Source organism: Somniosus microcephalus, chromosome 33, assembly GCF_052327205.1.
Source record: "Somniosus microcephalus isolate GS21.2 chromosome 33, FLI_Smic_1.0, whole genome shotgun sequence".
NCBI lineage: Eukaryota > Metazoa > Chordata > Chondrichthyes > Squaliformes > Somniosidae > Somniosus > Somniosus microcephalus.
In genome coordinates this window covers 19,370,894-19,392,092 of record NC_141019.1, presented here as the reverse complement: position 1 = coordinate 19,392,092, position 21,199 = coordinate 19,370,894, and the positions used below count along the sequence as shown (strand labels likewise).

Genomic DNA, 21,199 nt, shown 5'->3' with positions numbered 1-21,199 from the left:
TAAAGAAAAAAGTAAAGTTTCTAATGGATACCCCATCACACAGCCTTACCTCACTGGTATGCCAAATATTGGGGACATTTGGCCTCAGGTTCTGTTCACAAACAACCTTCCTCATTTCCTCTATGGAGGGGTCAGAGGGCACAAGGTCAAAGTACGGCAGCTGATAATCCTCATGGACTCCTAGAAAAAAAAAGGTTAACCATATATAAGGAATTGTTAAATTGGCCCCGATTTTAACTCCAGGTGGATTCCCCGCTCAGGCCGGAGTTAAAATTACAGTCGGGTCTCAATGATGTAATCGGGCCACAACATGCAGATGTAAAGAAGGACCCTGTTGGCTCCAGGTGGGTGTCCTTGCTGCCTGCTCAGGAGAGCAGGTTAAAATTGCAGATGTTGCGATCATAGCGGCTTTCGGACAGGCGAGAGCCAGGGTGATTGTAACCGCCCACCCGGCAGGCTTCTGCTGAGCAAGTATGGTTAAAATCGCCCCCAAGTGTTTGGAACAGTTCTCTTCATCTCAAAAAGACTTGAAAGATGAATTAAAAAGAGACTTATGAGGGGCAAACACTTTATTAAAAATTAAAGTACAATTCTCCCCCGAGAGGAGAGGAGAAAACCACCCATACTATATCTAAATTCACACATGAAGAACTGACACCTGTGGAACTGTAATCCAACAAGAGTTAGCATCTTCAGGAAAGGAAGAGCCCACACTCCACGAAAGACAATTACCGTTTCACCTTTTCCTCCAACCTACTAAAACGTACTGCTGGCGAGACATGCTCATTACATCTTGTGAATCATCTCCACACCAGCTAGGGTCGCCATCTCTGGTTGGGTGTCTTCCCTGGAGGTTTCATCACATGACCTCCCTCCTCAAACCGCCCGCCATTGGTCCATCCTCCGGGCGCCCCGCCTTCCCACGGCCAATTGGAAAGGGAACTAACTCTGTCACCCAATTGGATTAATCGTGAAACAGCCTTCCCCCCCACCCACCTCCAATATTTTTATAACTAATAAATTAAAATGCGCAAAGAAAATGAAACATAAACAATTTTTTAATGCCCCCATGATTATTCTCCTGGGCTGTTCGTAGCAGCGTCCTGGAGATTAATTTTCAATTCCTGGAGACTCCAAGGACAATCCTGGAGGCTTGACAACCCGACCACCAGCACGAGTTACAGTAAAACGGCGGGAAACATGAAGCTTCAGGGTGCCATCCCTGGCCTCCCGAATACCAAGTCAAGAGACTGGGAAAGGAAGTGGCACAACGAGTAGACCCAGATCAGCATGCCGAAACAGGGCAGTGCCAGGCACAGGCCAGCAACAGAGCTCCAGATCCAAGTGGCTGCTGCTTTCACACTGCAAATGTCTGAGCGACGCTATAATCATGGGGTAGATGTCGCCCAGACCCAGAGTCAGAGCCCGACCTGGACAAGAGTGAGACTGCCTGGAAAAGGTGGATGGAAGAGGCATCGCACTCTGCTTTTATAGATTTTTGTTGGGCAAGGGTATCAAGGGTTACGGAACCAAGGCGGGTGGATGGAATTAAGATACAGATCAGCCATGATCTAACTGAATGGCGGAACACGCTCGAGGGGCTGAATGGCCTCCTCCTGTCCCTATGCTTTAAAGAGCGAGTTTGGGCCTTCACACCCAATCCACGTTGCACAGGTTTGGTACTGGTGCAAAGCCAAGGCCTCTTCGCACCGACACCAAATTCGCAGTGTGAATACACTGTCAAGAGGGCCTGGTATTCCCTGCATCAGAATCATGAGGTGGTGGTGGGGGTGGTCGAGAAGATGTGTGAAGCAACAGCAACTTGTAGCAACAGCTCAGTACCTCCTGCGGAACATCTTCGAGCTATCTCCCAGTACACCAGCCCCAGGGCGTAAATGTCAGCACACTTGAAGGAATCGAAGTGTTGCATATTGATCGTCTCATCCAGTACTTCAGGTGCCATGTAACTTCAAAGAGAAAACGGAGGCAGGTTGTTAATGAAAGGGTGGAATCACAAAATAAAGCCAGACGAAAGCGCATTTAAAAATAAAACAGAGTGTTCTTGATCTTCAAAAACGTGTCTGAGTTGCAATAAGGTTCCCAGGGAAGACAGCCCAAACTGGGGCGAGCGGCCAATCTCAGAAGCTGCCGTTGTCTCCCTCGCCTCGAGTCCGAAGGTTGTGGGTTCGAGGCCCACTCCAGAGACTCGAGCACAAAACTCCAGGCCGACACTCCCAGTGCCAGTGCCGAGGGAGTGCTGCGCTGTCGGAGGTGCCGTCTTTCGGGCGAGGCGGGTCTCCTTTAGAATAGTGCAACGCCCACCCTCGATAGTCTGTTGGTGAATCGACTCTACTCGTCTCCGTCCAGTTAATGTTGACCCCCCGTGGCAATGTGTGGGGGGGGGGGGGGGGGGGGGTTTGACCTGAATCAGAGTACGTTATAGTGAGGAATCAGTGAACTGAAAGCTTCTAGAGGAAGGTCTCTTAAAACTACATCGAATTCACAGCACAGAAACAGGCCATTCGGCCCCACAGGTCTATGCCGGTGTTTATGCTCCACACGAGCCTCCTCCCACCCCTCTTCATCTCACCCCATCAACATATCCTTCTATCCCTTTCTCCCTCATGTGTTTATCGAGCTTCCCCTTAAATGTATCTATACTATTTGCCTCAACCACTCCCTGTGGTAGCGAGTTCCACATTCTCACCACTCTCTGGGTAAAGAAGTTTCTCCCGAATTCCCTATTGGATTTATTAGTGACTATCTTATATTGATGGCCCCTCGTTCTGGTCTCCCCCACAAGTGGAAACATCTTCTCTACGTCTACCCTATCGAAACCCTTTCATAATTTTAACAACCTCTATCAGGCCTTCTATTTTCTAGAGAAAGAAGCCCCAGCCTGTTCAGTCTTTCCTCTCAGTTCTGGTATTGCTCCTGTGAAGCTTTCCTTGCACCGTCTCCAGTGCCTCTATATCCTTTTTGGAATACGGAAACCAGAACTGCACGCAGTACTCCAAGTGTGGTCTAACCTCAGTCCCATACAAGTTTAACATGACTTTTGTTACCAGTTGCAATTAAAAGATAACATCCTTTTCATGCCTCCTCTGTTTAGTTGCAAACAGCCACATCAAATCCAAACCCCATTTTCATTTCCCTTGCGATTGACAATATTAAAACACTTTTATTTGACCTCTTTGTGGAACTGGTTCGCAAAACCAAAAAGGGTCAAGGGTCAAAGGGGGACAGCAACCTATAGTCAAGCTGCAGAACAGCCTACTCTGAACTCCCACCCTGAACATCTCCTCAGCCCAGGCTAGATTCAAATCGCCTGAAGTGATGGTGTTAAATTCACTCAGGGGGGACCACCTACAGACAATCCATTTTTAAACCACGTCTGTACACTGCCCCTCGCCTTCAGGGCTTGTGCTGGAATTCTCCAGGCATGGGTGCAGGCGGGGGAACTTCACCTCGGGCCTTGACGGATGCTACCGGAAGGAACTTTTACATCGCCTCTCCCATTCTCAGGCGAACAAACACTACAACATCGGTCTCCCTCCAGTTTACATTTCCACCCTCTGGTCATTCTCAGTCATCAGGCGTCACCTAGAAGTTGAGCCACAAGGCCCCAAAACGGCAAGTCTTTTACAGAGAATCTAGAACCAGGGGTCACAGTCTCGGGATAAGGGGTCGGCCATTTAGGACTGAGATGAGGAGAAGTTTCTTCACTCAGAGGGTGGTGAATCTTTGGAATTCAGAGGGCTGTGGAGGCTCAGTCGTTGAGTATATTCAAGGCCGAGATAGATAGATGTTTGGACTCCAGGGGAATCAGGCGGGAAAGTGGAGAGGAGTTAGAAGATCAGCCATGATCTTATTGAATGGCGGAGCAGGCTCGAGGGGCCGTATGGCCTACTCTTGCTACTAATGTTTCTTATGTCGCCACTTCTGCCACAAGAAGGCCAGAGAACAGTGCGTGCGATGTCAGCAATGTAAAAAGTACATTAAGGCGGCACACAAGCTGCTTGGGATGACTTGCCCTGCCTGCCTCCACTCACCAGCCACTCAGTGGTGTTGGGCCTACAGGTTAGGCTTGCACGGGATTACCACGGCAACGTGTGTTGCTACGTGCAGTTTATGACACCAATGAAAGGGTTTTTTTGCGCCTACTTAAACTGAAGTACTGGAATTTAATATGGGGAAGGGGGCGCTACTCCTTACACAGGGCAAAGGTCACAAATGGAGGGGAGAAAAGCATTTGAATTGGTACCGTTTTGTGCCCACTCTCTGATTGGGGGCAATGTCGATGGTGTCAGTCAGCGAGTCGTGCCTGACGGCCAGGCCCAGGTCAGCAATCGCGCACGTGCCGTTCTTCTTCACCAGGATATTTTTGGACTTCAAGTCTCGATGGGCAATGCCAGGCTTGCCTGCAAAGACACAAAAGGTAACACTGGATCACGCTCTGAACTGCGGAGAGAGCGCAAAAAAACTAACCTCAGACTTGCTAACCGAGACTCAATGGAATGAAAAGGGGTGGGGGCGGAGAAAAGAAGTCAGAATAGGACCCCCCCCCCCCCCCCCCCGCGGCTCAGTAACTAAATGTGCCGTATGGTGTGGTACTGAGGCCTACTGACCAGGGGCCTCAATTTTTTTTTTTAAAAAGTGAATAAATTGCCCTGGTTGCTATGGGTGATGGGAGCAGGTTCTCACTCACTATGCCAGTACCCATAACAACCGAGGCAACTTATTCACTGCGCATCACCCTGCCCGTGCCCCTCCCAAGGGGGAGGACAGGATCAGGCTTTGTTGGATGAACAGCCTGCCAAAATGATGTTTAGGCTCACACATGAAGAATGAAGTACAAGAAAGAAGACGTGGTGGGGGGGGGGGGGAGGGGCGCAGAAATTATCGGAGCATCATCAACGCATGTTTCCATAGTTTTCTCTCTGCCATTGTGTCCCCATCCACTGGAACCCCCTTCCAAAATTCCCCCTTCCTCACTATGTAGTGTATGTACCTTTAAGACAGAACTATTTTTACAGCTCCTGTATACTGTAGTACCGGCAGTGACCACACCTGTATATAAGCCTTGCGCATGCCTCTGTACCCCCAGTCTTGAGACTACCCTCCTCCAGTAAATACCTGTTTATTGTTAAGTTACAGCATCCGTGTGGTTATTGAAAAAAATCATACTCTCAGAATCACGGATCTAACAGTGGCGATTCGAATCTACCTGCAACTCTGCATTTCCCTTCGAGGATTCGCTCCGGGAGGGCGGTGCAAGAAAGTCGAGGCCAGGAACACGGGCGTCGACCACGAGCAACCGCCCAGTCGTCCGGCAGAGAGTGAACATCGCAGGGGAGGCTGTGGAGAGCCGGGCTTGGTTCCCCAGCCACGACGATCAGCAAGAGACTGACGACAGGTCCAGCGCAGACCCTTCCCGGACAGCGGCGGCTGGAGCCGACCGACGGCGGAGATAAAGCCGAGCAGCGTCGACGGGGTAAGACAGAGGGTGAAATGCACAGGGCGCAGCCGGGGGTTGAGAAAAAAAAAAAAAAAAACGGAGAGAGAGAGGGTAAAGCAACAGCCGGGTTCAGGACCAAGCGGCGTCGAGAAAAAAAAAACGCGCAGAGCACAGCCAGGGCTCAAGGGCTGAACAGTGTCCGCGGGGAGAAGAAGGGAGAGCGCGGGAGATGCCATTGAGCCGCGGAGAAGAAGAGCGCGGGAGACGCCATTTTTAGAAGCCGCAGCGGAGAAGAAGGGCGAGTGCGGGAAGGAAGGAAAGAGCGGGAGATGCCATTTTGTGCCAGCGGAGAAGAAGGGGAAGTACGGGAGATGCCATTTTTGACAGTAAATCACACCCAGGGATGCCGAAGAGTGGTAGGATCTCTACGTTCGACAATGAAGTCGAAGATTGGGCGACATATGTGGAACGTATTGAGGTGTACTGCAGGGCGAATGAAGTGCCAGATGCTAGGAAAGCACTGGTTTTATTAAATTCCATGGGTGCAAAAACTTATGGGTTACTGCGAAATCTAATAACCCCAGAGAAGCCGGTGAACAAGAATTTCGAAAGCATAGTAGAAATCCTACAGGACCACTTAAACCCCACACCGCTGCTGATAGCAGAACGATTTAAGTTCCATAAAAGGAACCAACACAAAGACGAAAGCTATGCTGAGTACCTAACGGAACTGCGCAAGCTATCGAAACACTGCCAGTTTGGAGCGGGACTAGCAGATACGTTAAGGGACAAGTTTGTGTGTGGGCTACAAAGTGAAGGAACCCAGAAACGGCTTCTATCAGAAAAGGATCGTATGCTAGACAAGGCTTTCAGTATGGCAGTATCACACGAAGCAGCCGCAAGGGGCGCTGCAGAGATACAACGGAGACCGCAAGAATATGGCACCAATGAAATGTCCTATGGAACAGGGAAGTGCTATCGCTGCGGCAGAACAACACATGACCAGAAGGATTGTTGGTTCAAGGACCAAGTGTGCAGACAGTGTGGAAAAGCAGGACACATAGCAAGAGTCTGCAGGTCTGGGAAGAAAACCAACAGTAAGAAATCTCCACAGGAGAAGTACAAAAAGGTACACCAGGTGATGGACAGTAGTTCAGACGAACAGAAAAGTGACACAGACTCCGGAAGCAAGGAGCTGGGTTGTCTGAAACTACATAAGGTAACCAAAATGGAGGATCACCAGACTATCTGGGTTACACTCAAGATAGACGGAGTCCAAGTGAAAATGGAATTGGACACAGGATCAGCCCTAACAGTCATAAACCAAAGGGACTACAAGCGGCTATTTTCACATATACCCTTGAAAGCTACAGAGATTGTCTTGAAGACGTACACGGGGCAAAAAGTCTACACCAAAGGAAAAATAAGGGTGAAAGTGATATAAAAAGGCCAGGAAATACCGAAAATGGATATATATGTATTGCCAGATGGAGGACCACCACTGCTAGGACGTGAATGGATCCGGAAGATACAATTAGATTGGCATTCCATACAGACACTGAAGGTTGAGGCCAAAAAGGATGATGACGTCACACCTGGACGACTTTCAAAAATGCTAACTGGCGCAAAAGAAGTGTTCCAGGAGGGACTCGGAACACTAAAAGGCATAACAGCAACGATTAAAATAGAGGAAAATGCAAGCCCAAAGTTTCTTAAGGCCAGACCAGTGCCTTATGCGATCAGACCAGCTGTCGAAGCAGAGCTGGAAGGGTTGGAACGTTCAGGAGTACTGTCCAAAGTGGACTGGAGCGAGTGGGCTACACCCATCGTTCCTGTAATGAAGAGGTCGTTGAGTAATACGCCTGGGGAACCAAAGAAGGTCCGCATCTGTGGGGATTTTAAGGTGACAGTGAACCCAGTCCTTCACACGGTACAATATCCACTTCCACGAATTGAGGATATTTTCGCCTTGCTATCTGGAGGTAAACGCTTCACCAAAATTGATCTAGCCCAGGCGTACTTGCAAATGGAGGTAGAAGAAGCTTCGAAACAATACCTTACGATTAACACTCAAAGGTCTCTATCAATACAACCAGCTGGTGTTCGGGGTAGCCTCGGCTCCGGCTGTCTGGCAAAGGGCAATGGATCAAGTCCTGCAAGGGATTCCAGGGACCCAGTGTTATTTGGACGACATCCTGGTCACGGGCGAAAATGAGAGTGATCACCTCGCCAACTTGGAGAAGGTGCTCACCAGGTTAAAGGAGTATGGGCTACGAGCTAATCGCCACAAGTGCGAGTTTTTCCAGAAACAGATCTCGATGAAGAGGGGTTACATAAGTCCCCTGAAAAGATTGAGGCAGTAGTCAAGGCTCCAGCACCGGAAAATGTGTCACAACTGAGGTCGTTCCTCAGGCTGGTAAACTACTACCACAAGTTCTTAACAAATTTGTCCACGGTATTACACCCACTGAACACCCTACTGAAAACAGGGGTACCATGGAAGTGGAATGACGAACGTAGACGAGCTTTCCAGAAGTGTAAAGAATTGATCACATCAAAAGAGGCGTTGGCCCATTTCAACCCAGCACTACCAATTCGTTTGGCATGTGATGCATCACCCTATGGTATTGGAGCGGTGCTGTCGCACAAATTCCCAGACGGGTTGGAGAGGCCAGTAGCCTTTGCGTCTCGGTCACTAACCTCAGCCGAGCGCAACTACGCCCAGATTGACAGGGAGGCCCTCAGCCTAGTATGGGGAGTAAAAAAATTCAACCACTATCTGTATGGGTAGAAGTTCACCTTGCTGACTGACCACCAACCACTTGTCTCCATCTTTAATCCGAAGAAGGGCGTTCCAGTGATGACTGCACAACGGTTACAAAGATGGTCCCTGTTTCTAGGGGCGAATCAATATGAAATAGAATATAAAGGCACGAAACAGCATGGGAACGCTGATGGGCTATCGCGCCTGCCACTGCCTACTGCGGAGGAAGCACCAGCAGTGGACCCTATCGAGATATTTTATTCGTCAATAATTGAACGATTGCCAGTAACGAACGCGGATATAGAGAAGGAGACCCGCAATGATCCGACGCGGTCTCGGGTATATGATTTGACGGTGAGGGGATGGCCAACACATGGCGACTCACTGTTGCCAGCATTCTCATCCAGAAGAGAACAGCTGTCAGTATGCCAGGGGACAGTGATGTGTGGATCCAGAGTGGTGATTCCACCCAAGTTAAGGGAGAGAGTGCTAAATGAGCTACATGAAGGTCATCTGGGGGGAATGAAAATGAAAAGCCTTGCTAGGGCTTATGTGTGGTGGCCGGGAATCGATCAACAAATCGAAGACCTAACTAAGAGCTGCTCAGGATGCCAGAAGGTCCAAAATGCACCACCACATGCCTCTCTACACCCATGGGAGTGGCCCTCCTCTCCATGGCAACGGGTGCATATTGATTTCGCTGGTCCATTCATGGACTCAATGTTAATAGCAGTGGATGCTCATTCAAAGTGGCCTGAGGTGATAAAAATGTCCTCAACCACTACAGAGAAAACGATTGCAGTCCTACGGACCATATTTGCCAGAAACGGTTTGCCAGAGCAGATTTGCTCTGATAATGGACCACAGTTTGTGTCCGAAGAGTTTAGAAAATTTATGAGAAGGAATGGGGTATGGCATTACACATCCGCCCCTTATCATCCAGCCACAAATGGATTGGCTGAGAGGTTCGTACAAACCTTTAAGAAGGCGATAAAGGCCATGTGCGACGATGAAATTCCACTACAGCATAAGGTGGACAATTTCTTACTAGCCTACCGAAACGCGACACATGCAGTTACCAACCAGACCCCGGCCATGACGTTCTTTAACCGAAGGTTGAGATCTCGTCTGGACTTGCTCAGACCAAATGTGTGAAGAAATGTTGAGGACAAACAATTCCAGCACATCAATGAGAAGCTGACAAGGAGCTTCAATGTAGGGCAACCAGTCTTGGCCCGTGACTATCGAACAGAGAAATGGCAACCCGGAACGATATGCACAAGGCAGGGGCCATTAATGTACACAGTGGATGTCGGGGAGAACATTGTGAGACGCCACGTCGATCAGATCTTAGCGTCACAGGAACGAGTCAACCCCATGTCTCGAGTACCTGGGGATGAACCCGACATACCGGTAGCATCTACCTCAGAACCAGTAGCAGTGGAACCCGATGAACTACCCGATGAAAAGGGGCCAGAATCGCCTCTGCACCAAGAGCAAGAACCTCAGGAAAGGCGCTATCCCGAAAGGGTCAGGAAGCCGCCCCAAAGACTGAATCTATAAATGGACTATTGTTGTTTAATGTACATGTTAAAGTGTTAATTGTTATTTGAATATTAGGGGTACTACTAATCTAAAAGGGGAGGAATTGTAGTGTATGTACCTTTAAGACAGAACTACTTTTACAGCTCCTGTATACTGTAGTACCACACCTGTATATAAGCCTTGCGCATGCCTCTGTACCCCCAGTCTTGAGACTACCCTCCTCCAGTAAATACCTGTTTATTGTTAAGTTACAGCATCCGTGTGGTTATTGAAAAACATCATACTCTCAGAATCACGGATCTAACACACTACACCCCTTTAAAACCGACTCCTCTCGCGCATCCCCGATTTCCATCGCTCCACCATTGGCAGCCGTGCCTTCAGCCGACTAGGCCCCAAGCTCTGGAATTCCCTCCCTAAACCTCTCCACCTCTCTCCTCCTCCTTTAAGACGCTGCTTAAAACCTACCTCTTTGACCAAGCTTTTGACCTAATCACCCATGGTCCAATTTTGTCCGATAACGCTCCTGTGAAGCGCCTCGGGGCATTTTACAACGTCAAAAGGCGTTGTATAAGTGCAAGTTGCTGTTGTTAATACTGACTATTCCTTCACCTCCCCTAGCTAATAAGATTTTCTCTCCCTATCTTCGCACTGTGAGGAGCGCTATAAAAAAAAAAAGGGCACTATTGCCAGGAGCGGTGAGAAACGCCCACACAGTGGCTATAAACAGAAGAGATTCAAAGCCAACAGAGTGGGTCCAAAGGAAATCAGGCGTCTGCCTTTAACACGAAACCTTTTGACAGCAGTTGACGGGACACTGCCTGCCTACGTGGACAAACAAAGGCAAGCTTTTAAAATAGGTTTTTGTCGTGATTAAACAGCAAACGCATTAATGGGCATCCTGTGTGAAAAAAGAATCTCCTTGTGTTAACGGCAGGATCTGCTGACAAAGGGACCATTAATGATCGCTGGCTGCCTGCAGGTGAAGGGTGGGGGTGCGGGCGGGCGGGGGTGGAGAAAGTCAATTCTGCACCGTGGGAACCTCTATTGGTTTAGTGGTTTTCTGTGGTACACCATTCTGTCTTCAGATGTGCTATCTGCTGTTGATGTGGTGTGGAGATGCCGGTGTTGGACTGGGGTGGACAAATGTAAGAAGTCACAACACCAGGTTATAGTCCAACAGTTTTATTTGAAATCACAAGCTTTCGGAGCGCTGCTCCTTCGTCAGGTGAAGTGGAGAGATGCCGGCTCTGCAACGTGTACACCCCAACTATGCTGTGCAAGAAAAGGCAAGCTCAGTCCTCCAGCCAGTCCGCAGGGTCTGCTTTTTCCAGCTTTTAATGTAACGCTCGCATGATCTTAAATCCAAAAAAAACCGGGAGCGTTGCTGCCGATCAGCACAATCTTGCACCGCCCTTTGCTTTGCAGGTCCAAAAGGAACTTCCATCTCTCCCTACACCAAACAGCCACCCTGAGGAGTTCGGACAAGTCTGCAGGGAGAGGTGAAGCAACACCTGATCAGCTTGAGGCGACCTTCACACAATCGGAAGTAGCCTCTATTTTTATAAACGACCCGTTGCTGCTGCCAGCAGAGTGCTAGAAACATCGAAAATTTGAAGGCCGCTGGAAGTGACGGCATAAGGACTAGGATCAGGAGTAGGCCACTTGGCCCCTCGAGCCTGCTCCGCCATTCAATAAGATCATGGCTGATCTTGGGCTCAAAGCCACTTCCCTGCCCGCTCCCCATAACCCTTCACTCCCTTATCTTGCAAAAATCTGTCTATCTCCACCTTAAATGTATTTAATGACCCAGCCTCCGCAGCTCTCTGGGGCAGAGAATTCCACAGATTTACGACCCTCAGAGAAGAAATTCCTCCTCATCTCAGTTCTAAAAGGACGACCCTTTATTCTGAAACTATGCCCCCTAGTTCTAGATTTCCACACGAGGGGAAACATCCTCTCTGCATCTACCTTGTCGAGCCCCCTCAGTATCGTATATGTTTCAATAAGATCACCTCTCATTCTTCTAAATTCCAATGAGTATAGGCCCAACCTGCTCAACCTTTCTTCATAAGTCAACCCCCTCATCTCTGGAATCAACCAAGTGAATCGTCTCTGAACTGCCTCCAATGCAAGTATATCCTTCCTTAAATAAGGAGACCAAAACTGTACGCAGTACTCAAGGTGTGGTCTCACCAATACCCTGTACAGTTGTAGCAGGACTTCCCTGTTTTTATACTCCAACCCCCTTGAAATAAAGGCCAACATTCCATTTGCCTTTTTGATTACTTGCTGTACTTGCATGCTAACTTTTTGTGTTTCATGCACAAGGACCCCCAGGTCCCTCTGAACAGTAGCATTTTGTAACCTCATAGGTGGCATAGCTCCAGCTAGTCCACCTGCCTGCTGGCCTGGCAGCTGTGCCCAATAACATTTTGATGAAGGTTCAGAAAAGTTCTCTCCAAAGATGTGGTTGAGCATTAGCAGTGGTTGCTGGTTTTGTTTCCAGGACCTACAGATACTTTGCCAATTGGACCTTGAAGAGACCCAGGCGACTTGTCCCTGCAGATACTTCGCCAATTGGACCTTGAAGAGACCCAGGCGACTTGTCCCTGCAGATACTTCGCCAATTGGACCTTGAAGAGACCCAGGCGACTTGTCCCTGCAGATACTTCGCCAATTGGACCTTGAAGAGACCCAGGCGACTTGTCCCTGCAGCCTCCCTCCGTACCAAAAACAGACCATCCTCTCAGTGAAGTCATGCTTCCTCAACCCACCCCCTTTCAGCTCATGCCCGCGCCCCTTTCTTCTGCTGCTGATGCCCTCCTAGCAAGGGTCTCGCTCGGTGCTTTGGTCACACCGCTGTGGGAGCTTGCTGTGCACAAATTGGCTGCCGCGTTTCCTACATTACAACCGGGGCCACACTTCCAAAAAAAAAGTACTTCATTCATTGGCTGTGAAGCGCTTTGGGACGTTCGGAGGTCAGGAAAGGTGCTATATAAATGCAAATTCTCTTTTTTTCCTGTCTTTCTCTGACCAAAAACAAATCGATAGCATTCGGCATTGGGTGACCTGATCTCTCAGCTGGCTGTAAACCATCGCTGGTTGGGGATTCTAGGACTAGGGGACCTAGCCTAAAAATTAGAGCCAGACCTTTCAGGAGAGAAGTTAGGAAACACTTCGACACACAAAGGGTGGTAGAAGTTTGGAACTCTCTTCCGCAAACGGCAATTGATAATACAATACAAAAGCAAAATACTGCGGATGCTGGAAATCAAATAAAAACAGAAACTGCTGGAAACACTCAGCCGGTCAGGCAGCATCCGTGGAGAGAGAAACAGAGTTAACATTTCAGGTCGATGACCCTTCGTCAGAACTGGAAAAAGCTGGAGATGGAACAGATTTTTAAGCAAGTGTGGGGGCAGGGAGAGGGGGGAGGGGAGGAAAGAACCAAAGGGAAGGTCTGTGATAGGGTGGAAGGCAGGAGAGATTAAGAGACAAAAGGGATGATGGTGCAAGGCAAGAGGAGATGGTAATGGGACAAGTTAAGAAACAAAAGATGGCTCTAGATGATGTGTAAATGGCACTGACTGAATGATCAACAGCTGCCACGTGAGAGAGAGAGAAAAAAAAAGATAGGGGCCGAGGTTATGGTCTGAAATTGTTGAACTCAATGTTGAGTCCAGAAGGGCTGTAAAGTGCCTAATCGAAAGATGAGGTGTTGTTCCTCGAGCTTACGCTGAGCTACATTGGAACATTGGCAACTGATGCTAGATCAATTGTTAATTTTAGATCAGAGATTGATAGCTTTTTGTTAACCAAAGGTATTATTTATGGGCCAAAGGCGGGTATATGGAGTTAGGTCACAGATCAGCCATGATCCCATTGAATGGTTCGCAGGGCTTAGTGGCCTCCTGCTGTTCCTATAAATAGTTCTTTTGGGGCAGCCTGGCATGCAGGGATCTCCTGCCAAATAAAGGCTGCTCTTGGTGTGAATTGCCTGTGGAAGTGCATTGTACCAAAGCTTGCGACATTATTGCACCATGCCCACATTGGAACATCCCATTTGCTTGGCTCCGGTGGAGCACGCTTAAAAGGCTTTCATCTCGTTGTAAAATCTGGTTGCAAGAGACTGTTGCCGTATCAACTGCCCACTGCTCCATCCCAGATTATAGAAAGACACCAATTGGCAATATAGGGACCAACAACAACTTGCATTTATATAGCGCCTTTAACGTAGTAAAACGTCCCAAGGTGCTTCACAGGAGCGATTATCAGACAAAATTTGACACCGAGCCACACAAGGAGATATTAGGACAGGTGGCCAAAAGCTTGGTCAAAGAGGTAGGTTTTAAGGAGCGTCTTAAAAGGAAGAGAGAGAGGTAGAGAGGCGGAGAGGTTTAGGGAAGGAATTCCAGAGCTTAGAGCCTCGGCAGCTGAAGGCACGGCCGCCAATGGTGGAGCGATGAACTTCGAGGATGTGCAAGAGGCCAGAATTGGTGGAGCGCAGAGCTCTCAGGGGATTGTGGGGCCGGAGGAGGTGAGAGAGATAGGGAGGGGCGAGGCCATGGAGGGATTTGAAAACAAGAGTGAGAATTTTGAAATCGAGGCGTTGCTGGACTGGGAGCCAATGTAGGTCAGCGAGCACAGGGGTGATGGGTGAACGGGACTCGGTGCGAGTTAGGACACGGGGCAGCGAGCACAGGGGTGATGGGTGAACGGGACTGGGTGCGAGTTAGGACACGGGGCAGTGAGCACAGGGGGTGATGGGTGAACGGGACTGGGTGCGAGTTAGGACACGGGGCAGTGAGCACAGGGGGTGATGGGTGAACGGGACTCGGTGCGAGTTAGGACACGGGCGCAGAGTTTTGGATGAGCTCAAGTTTATGGAGGGTGGAAGATGTGAGGCCGCTCAAGTTTATGGAGGGTACCAGGTTTCAGCATGTGCGTGCAGCATAATGAAATCATTGCGGGACAGCACAGAAACAGGCCATTCGGCCCAACTGCTCCATGCCGGTGTTTATGCTCCACACGAGCCTCCTCCCACCCCTCATCAACATAACCCTCTATTCCTTTCTCCCTCACGTGTTTATCGAGCTTCCCCTTAAATGCATCTCTGCTATTCGCCTCAACCACTCCCTGTGGTAGCGAGTTCCACATTCTCAGCACTCTCTGGGTAAGGAAGCTTAAGAACATTAATGTTTCCTGTTGCGCAATCACATTCCTGCGAAGAAGGGAGGGAGTGGAAGAGAGAACTTGATCCCTAGATTTACAGAGCGGTTAAACCCGTGCGTGAATAGTTGCTCATCAGGCTGGTGTGTGAATCACCACAACCTGGGCCGCAATCTTTCCCCCATCGGTTTCTCTTTGGAGGGGCGGGCCTTTTCCTGTGACCTCACTTGGATCAGCGTCTGTTCAACAGGTTCCCTTCTTAGAAAGGATAAGAATTTTTCTGTGGACTGTCTCTCTCCAATCTCGTGGGCGATTTGTGGAGCCGTGGGAGCGGGCGCGAGAGAAACGTCACTTCGTGGGAGAGTATCGAGGCGGCCCACCGGCCTCAACTCCCAGCAAAGGAAGTGCACCAGGCTCCCGGTTCTGGCGCAGCCATTGATAAAACACACTGCATCATTTGAAAGGTGTGGTTAAGTATCTCCCCCACCCTGCCCCCCCGCCACCCTCTTCAGAAGTCTGCTGTAATCATTTGTACTCACGTGAGGAGTTGAACTGGAAGGACGGAGCCTCTGTTTACACTACAGAAAGACTTGCATTTATATAGCGCCCATCAGGACGTCCCAACACGCTTTGCAACCTTTAAAAAGTGTAGTCATTGTTGTAATGTCGGGAAACGCAGCAGCCAATTGGCTCACAGCACGCTCCCCCAAACAGCAATGAGATAACGAACAGGTAATCTGTTTTAGGTGTTGGTTGAGACATAAATATTGGCCACGGGACAACTCCCCTGCTCTTCTTCCAATAGTGGCCCTGGGATCTTTTATGTCCACCTGAGAGCACCTTGGTTCAACGTCTCATCTGAAAGACGGCACCTCCGACAGTGCAGCCCTCCCTCAGTACTGCACTGGAGCATCAGCCTAGATTTCTGTGCTCAAGTCTCTGGAGTGGGACTTGAACCCACAACCTTCTGACTCCGAGGCGAGGGTGCTGCCCACTGAGCCACGCCTGACTACATGGAAGGAGTGGATGATGTACCACAAGTGACTGTAAACTGCAATCTGACAGTTGATGTAAAAAGGACCCGCTATGCCCACCCGACGTGCTTTTCCTTTTTGCACTTGTTATCGAATCCTGTGATCAGTTGTCCTCCCTTGAGGGAGTGAATCAGGAGCTGGCGGTGGACAGTGCAGTGAAGAGACCCAGGGACAGACACCCTGTGTGAACAGCTTCCCTTCCTGGCTCCCCCAGCACCCCCGCCATGTTAGCTGATATTATTAACGGTTCCCTCTCCTCAGGTACCGTCTCCCTCCCTTTCAAAACTGCTGATATCACCCACTCCTCAAAACCCACCCTTGACCCCGCTGTCCTTACAAACTGCCGTCCTATCTCCAACCTCCCTTTCTTCTCCAAATTCCTTGAACGTGTTGTCGCCTCCCAAATCCGTGCCCATCTTTCCCGGAACTCCATATTTGAATCCCTCCAATCAGGTTTCCGCCCCGCCACAGTACTGAAACAACTCTCATCAAAGTCACAAATGACATCCTATGTGACTGTAACCGTTGTAACCTATCCCTTCTCATCCTTCTCGACTTGTCTGCAGCCTTTGACAAGGTTGACCACTCCATCCTCCTCCAACGCCTCTCCACCGTCGTCCAGCTGGGTGGGACTGCACTCGCCTGGTTCCATTCTTATCTATCTAATCGTAGCCAGAGAATCACCTGCAACAGCTTCTCCTCCCGCTCCTGCATCGTTACCTCTGGTGTCCCCAAGGATCTATCCTTGGCCCCCTCCCATTTCTCATCCACATGCTGCCCCTTGGTGACATCATCCGAAAACACAGCGTCAGTTTCCACATGTACGCCGACGACACCCAGCTCTACCTCACCACCGCCTCTCTCGACCCCTCCACGGTCTCTAAATTGTCGGACTGCTTGACCGACATCCAGTTCTGGATGAGCAGAAATTTCCTCCAACTAAATATTGGGAAGACCGAAGCCATTGTTTTCGGTCCCCGCCACTAACTCCGTTCCCTCGCCACCGACTCCATCCCTCTCCCTGGTATCTGTTGGAGGCTGAACCAGACTATTCGCAACCTCGGTGTCATGTTTGACCCTGAGCTGAGCTTCCGACCCATCACCAAAACCGCCTACTTCCACATCCGTAACATTGCCCGTCTCCGCCCTTGCCTCAGCTCATCCGCTGCTGAAACCCCCATCCATGCCTTTGTTATCTCTAGACTTGACTATTCCAACGCACTCCAGGCTGGTCTCCCGCATTCCACCCTACGTAAACTTGAGGTCATCCAAAACTCGGCTGCCCGTGTCCTAACTCGCACCAAATCCCGTTCGCCCATCACCCCTGTGCTCGCTGACCTACATTGGCTCCCAGTCCGGCAACACTTCAATTTTAAAATTCTCATCCTCGTGTTCAAATCCCTCCATGGCCTCGCCCCTCCCTATCTCAAACATCCTCCAGCCCTACAACCATCCTCCAACTCTGCGCTCCTCCAATCTCTGCAACCTCCTCCAGCCCCACAACCCCCCAGATCTCTGCCCTTCTCCAATTCTGGCCTTTTGAGCATCCCCCGATTTTAATCGCTCCACTATTGGCAGCCGTGCCTTCAGCTGCCTGGGCCCTAAGCTCTGGAATTCCCTCCCTAAACCTCTCCGCCTCTCTACCTCTCTCTCCTCCTTTAAAGATACTGCTTAAAAACTACCCGGTCCTAATGTCTCCTTCTTTGGCTCAGTGTCAATTCTTGTCTGATTAACAGCAAAAACATCCCACGGAGCGTAAAGGCGCTATATAAATGCAAGTTGTTGTATTACTTCGGAGCCTTGCTCCCTTAATCCGATGGCACATTAACACCCATCCCGGGGTTCCAGTTGGTCATAGGTCGATGATTCTGCCAGCAGTACAAGGGTGTCAGATTACGCACGCTGCCTCATGGAACCAGAATGGGAATTATAACCGGGCCAACATAAAAGCAGCTATGGGAGGCAGACCTGCAACATTTTTCCAGTATTTACTATTTTGATTTCAGACGTCTCACTCTGAGCTAAGTGTTATGCAGTAAGAGCTGAAAGACAAGACAGACACACTCCCAGAACTGACACCCTTATTACCTAGCAACTGCAACCTAGGTGTGCCAGTTCACTGTAACGGGGGAGGGCGGGGGGAGGAGGATATCTCATCAGTGCCTTACCCTGAGTGCCCACGATCTCCATGTGCAGGTGCGCCAACCCACTGACTGCCGAGAGCGCCAGCTTGATCAGTCCTTCGACGGTCACCGTATACCTGTTCAGGTAATCAAAGAGCGAGCCGTGCTCGTGATAGTCAGACACTAGCCATAGCTGCGTCCACGTTCCGTTATCTGGCGGGGGGTGAATGGAAAAGATCAAAATGAAAGCAACACAACTCAAAAAACAAAAAAGGGGCGGGCAGACACATCAGGGATAATAGTAAGGGTGCGCCCTCATAACCACCATTATTACCAACAGACACAAACAGGCCATTCGGCCCAACTGGTCCATGCTCCACATGCGCCTCCTCCCACCCTACTTCATCTCGCCCCATCAACATATCCTTCTATTCCTTTCTCCCTCATGTACTTGTCCCTCAAAGCTCCTGGTCAAAACAGGATGCGTCAGCCGGGTGTCCCAACACGCCCGGAAACCCATCTCGGCGCTCCTCCAATTCTGGCCTCTTATGCTACCCCAATTTCCATTGCTCTGCCATTGCCTTCAACTGCCAAGGCCCCAAGCTCTGGAAGTCCCGCCCTAAGAAGCTCCTTAAAACCTACCTCTTTGAGCAAGCTTTTGGTCACCTGTCCTAACATCCGAGTACGTGGCTCGGTCTCAAATTCTGTCTGAAAACCCTCCTGTGAAGCGCCTTGGGGCATTTAACTACGTTAAAGGTGCTATAGAAATACAAGTTGTTGCTGTTGTTTGTTTAAAACATACATAGTTGGACCATATTTGAAGAGTGCTATTTGTAAAAATCTGCTGGAAGACTAGTTGAATCCATTGAACAAATGGGCTACCTTTCCCCGAATTACCACCGCAAAATGGGAGTTCAAGAATATAAAGGCACTGAATCACAGTGCAGTTCTTGAGCGGATCCCAAAATCGGCTGCTCTTGCACCCGCGGCAGGATTGTCGACCCATCGGAGGTTTACAGCACAGGAGGCGGCCATTGTATCTCAGGCCGAGGGTTTCAGCAGCGCATACCCGGGGCACCCGCGCACAGACGCGACCCCAACTAAACCAGTGGCGATGTAAAGCAAAACAGAGAAGCAGCCACCATACCTTTATTGTCTGCTGCGATGAACCCCAAAATATTCTCGTGACGCAACATGACCGTCTGGTAGATCTCAGCTTCCCTGAACCATGAGCGCTCCTCCCGGGAGGAGAATATTTTCACGGCCACGTCGCCGCCCCTCCATTTTCCACGCCACACTTCCCCGAAGCGTCCTTTGCCAATTATTTCTTGAAGGACTATGGTCCTCGCGATGGTCCGCTGCACGAACAATGGCAAGCCTACAGGGAGTCATAGTTATAGAGTCAGAGTTATACAGCACAGAAAGAGGCCCTTCGGCCCATCGTGTCCGCGCCGGCCATCAAGCCCTGTCTATTCTAATCCCATTTTCCAGCACTTGGTCCGTAGCCTTGTGTGCTATGGCGTTTCAAGTGCTCATCTAAATGCTTCTTGAATGTTGTGAGGGTTCCTGCCTCTACCACCCTTTCAGGCAGTGAGTTCCAGATTCCAACCACCCTCCGGGTGAAAAAGTTTTTCCTCAAATCCCCTCTAAACCTCCTGCCCCTTACCTTGAATCTATGCCCCCTTGTTATTGACCCCTCTACTAAGGGGAAAAGTTCCTTTCTATCTACGCCCCTCATAATTTTGTACACCTCAATCAGGTCCCCCCTCAGCCTTCTCTGCTCTAAGGAAAACAACCCCAGCCTGTCCAGTCTCTCTTCATAGCTGAAGCGCTCCAGCCCAGGTAACATCCTGGTAAATCTCCTCTGCACCCTCTCCAATGCAATCACAATCCTCCTATACTGTGGTGACCAGAACTGCACACAGTATTCCAGCTGTGGCCTAACTAACATTTTGTACAGCTCCATCATAACCTCCCTGCTCTTATATTCTATGCCTCGGCTAATGAAGGCAAGTATCCCATATGCATTTTTAACCACCTTATCTATCTGTCCTGCTGCCTTCAGGGATCCATGTACATGCACACCAAGGTCCCTCTGGTCCTCTGTCCTTCCTAGGGTCTTACCATTCATTGTGTATTCCCTTGCCTTGTTAGTCCTCCCAAAATGCATTACCTCACACTTTTCAGGGTTAAATTCCATTTGCCACTGTTCTGCCCATCTGACCAACCCGTCTATATCGTCCTGTAGCCTGAGGCTTCCCTCCTCGCTATTTACCACTCCACCCATTTTCATGTCATCTGCGAACTTACTGATCATACCTCCTACATTCATATCTAAATCATTAATGTACACTACAAACAACAAGGAGAATGAGCATTACACATCGAGCGCCATGTAAAGCTTCAAACCTTTGGCGCGGACAGCGGTGGCACGCTCATTGCGGTTCGCCCCCATATTAGGCTGGGCAAAACATGGCAGAGTGTCTCGCATTAATCACTACTGAAGGGAGTTGGTCATTGGCCAAGCAAACGCACCAAGTCCCTCGCCACCAGCGACCTCTTACAAAACAGCAATAAGACGAACCACCGAAATAACAACAGAAAAGGCTGGAAACACTCAGCAGGCCAGGCAGCATCCGTGGAGAGAGAAACAGAGTTAACATTTCAGGTCGATGACCCTTCGTCAGAACTGGTAAAAGTTGGAGATGTAACAGGTTTTAAGCAGGTACAGAGGCAGGGAAAGGGGGGAGGGGAGGAAAGAACAAAAGGGAAGGTCTGTGATAGGGTGGAAGGCCGGAGAGATTAAATGTTACAAATGGGGATGGCAGAATCATCAACAGCTGCCGCCTGAAAAAATAGGGGCAGAGGTTATAGTCTGAAATTGTTGAACTCAACGTTGAGTCCAGAAGGCTATAAAGTGCCTAATCGAAAGATGAGATGCTGTTCCTCGAGCTTACGTTGAGCTTCATGGGAACAGTGTAAGAGGCCGAGGACAGAGTGGTCAGATTGGGAGTGGAGCGGAGAATTAAAGTGACAGGCCACCGGAAGCTCGGGGTCACCCTTACGGACTGAACGGAGGAGACGAGCGAACGGTTCATTTTCA

At 49.6% G+C, this 21,199-nt stretch overlaps 1 protein-coding gene across 2 annotated transcripts in view; it reads right to left on the bottom strand.

Moving 5' to 3' along the window:
• LOC147096986 (activin receptor type-1B-like) overlaps positions 1–21,199 on the bottom strand; it is an 81,339-nt gene that overhangs the window by 7,394 nt on the left and 52,746 nt on the right. For both annotated transcript variants that reach the window (XM_085972695.1, XM_085972696.1), the window contains 5 exons: positions 19,244–19,474; positions 18,142–18,309; positions 4,265–4,421; positions 1,843–1,967; positions 50–180 (listed from right to left, as the gene is read on the bottom strand). In XM_085972695.1, the coding sequence (XP_085828821.1) occupies positions 50–180; positions 1,843–1,967; positions 4,265–4,421; positions 18,142–18,309; positions 19,244–19,474 (812 nt within the window). The remainder of the gene's footprint in view (positions 1–49; positions 181–1,842; positions 1,968–4,264; positions 4,422–18,141; positions 18,310–19,243; positions 19,475–21,199) is intronic.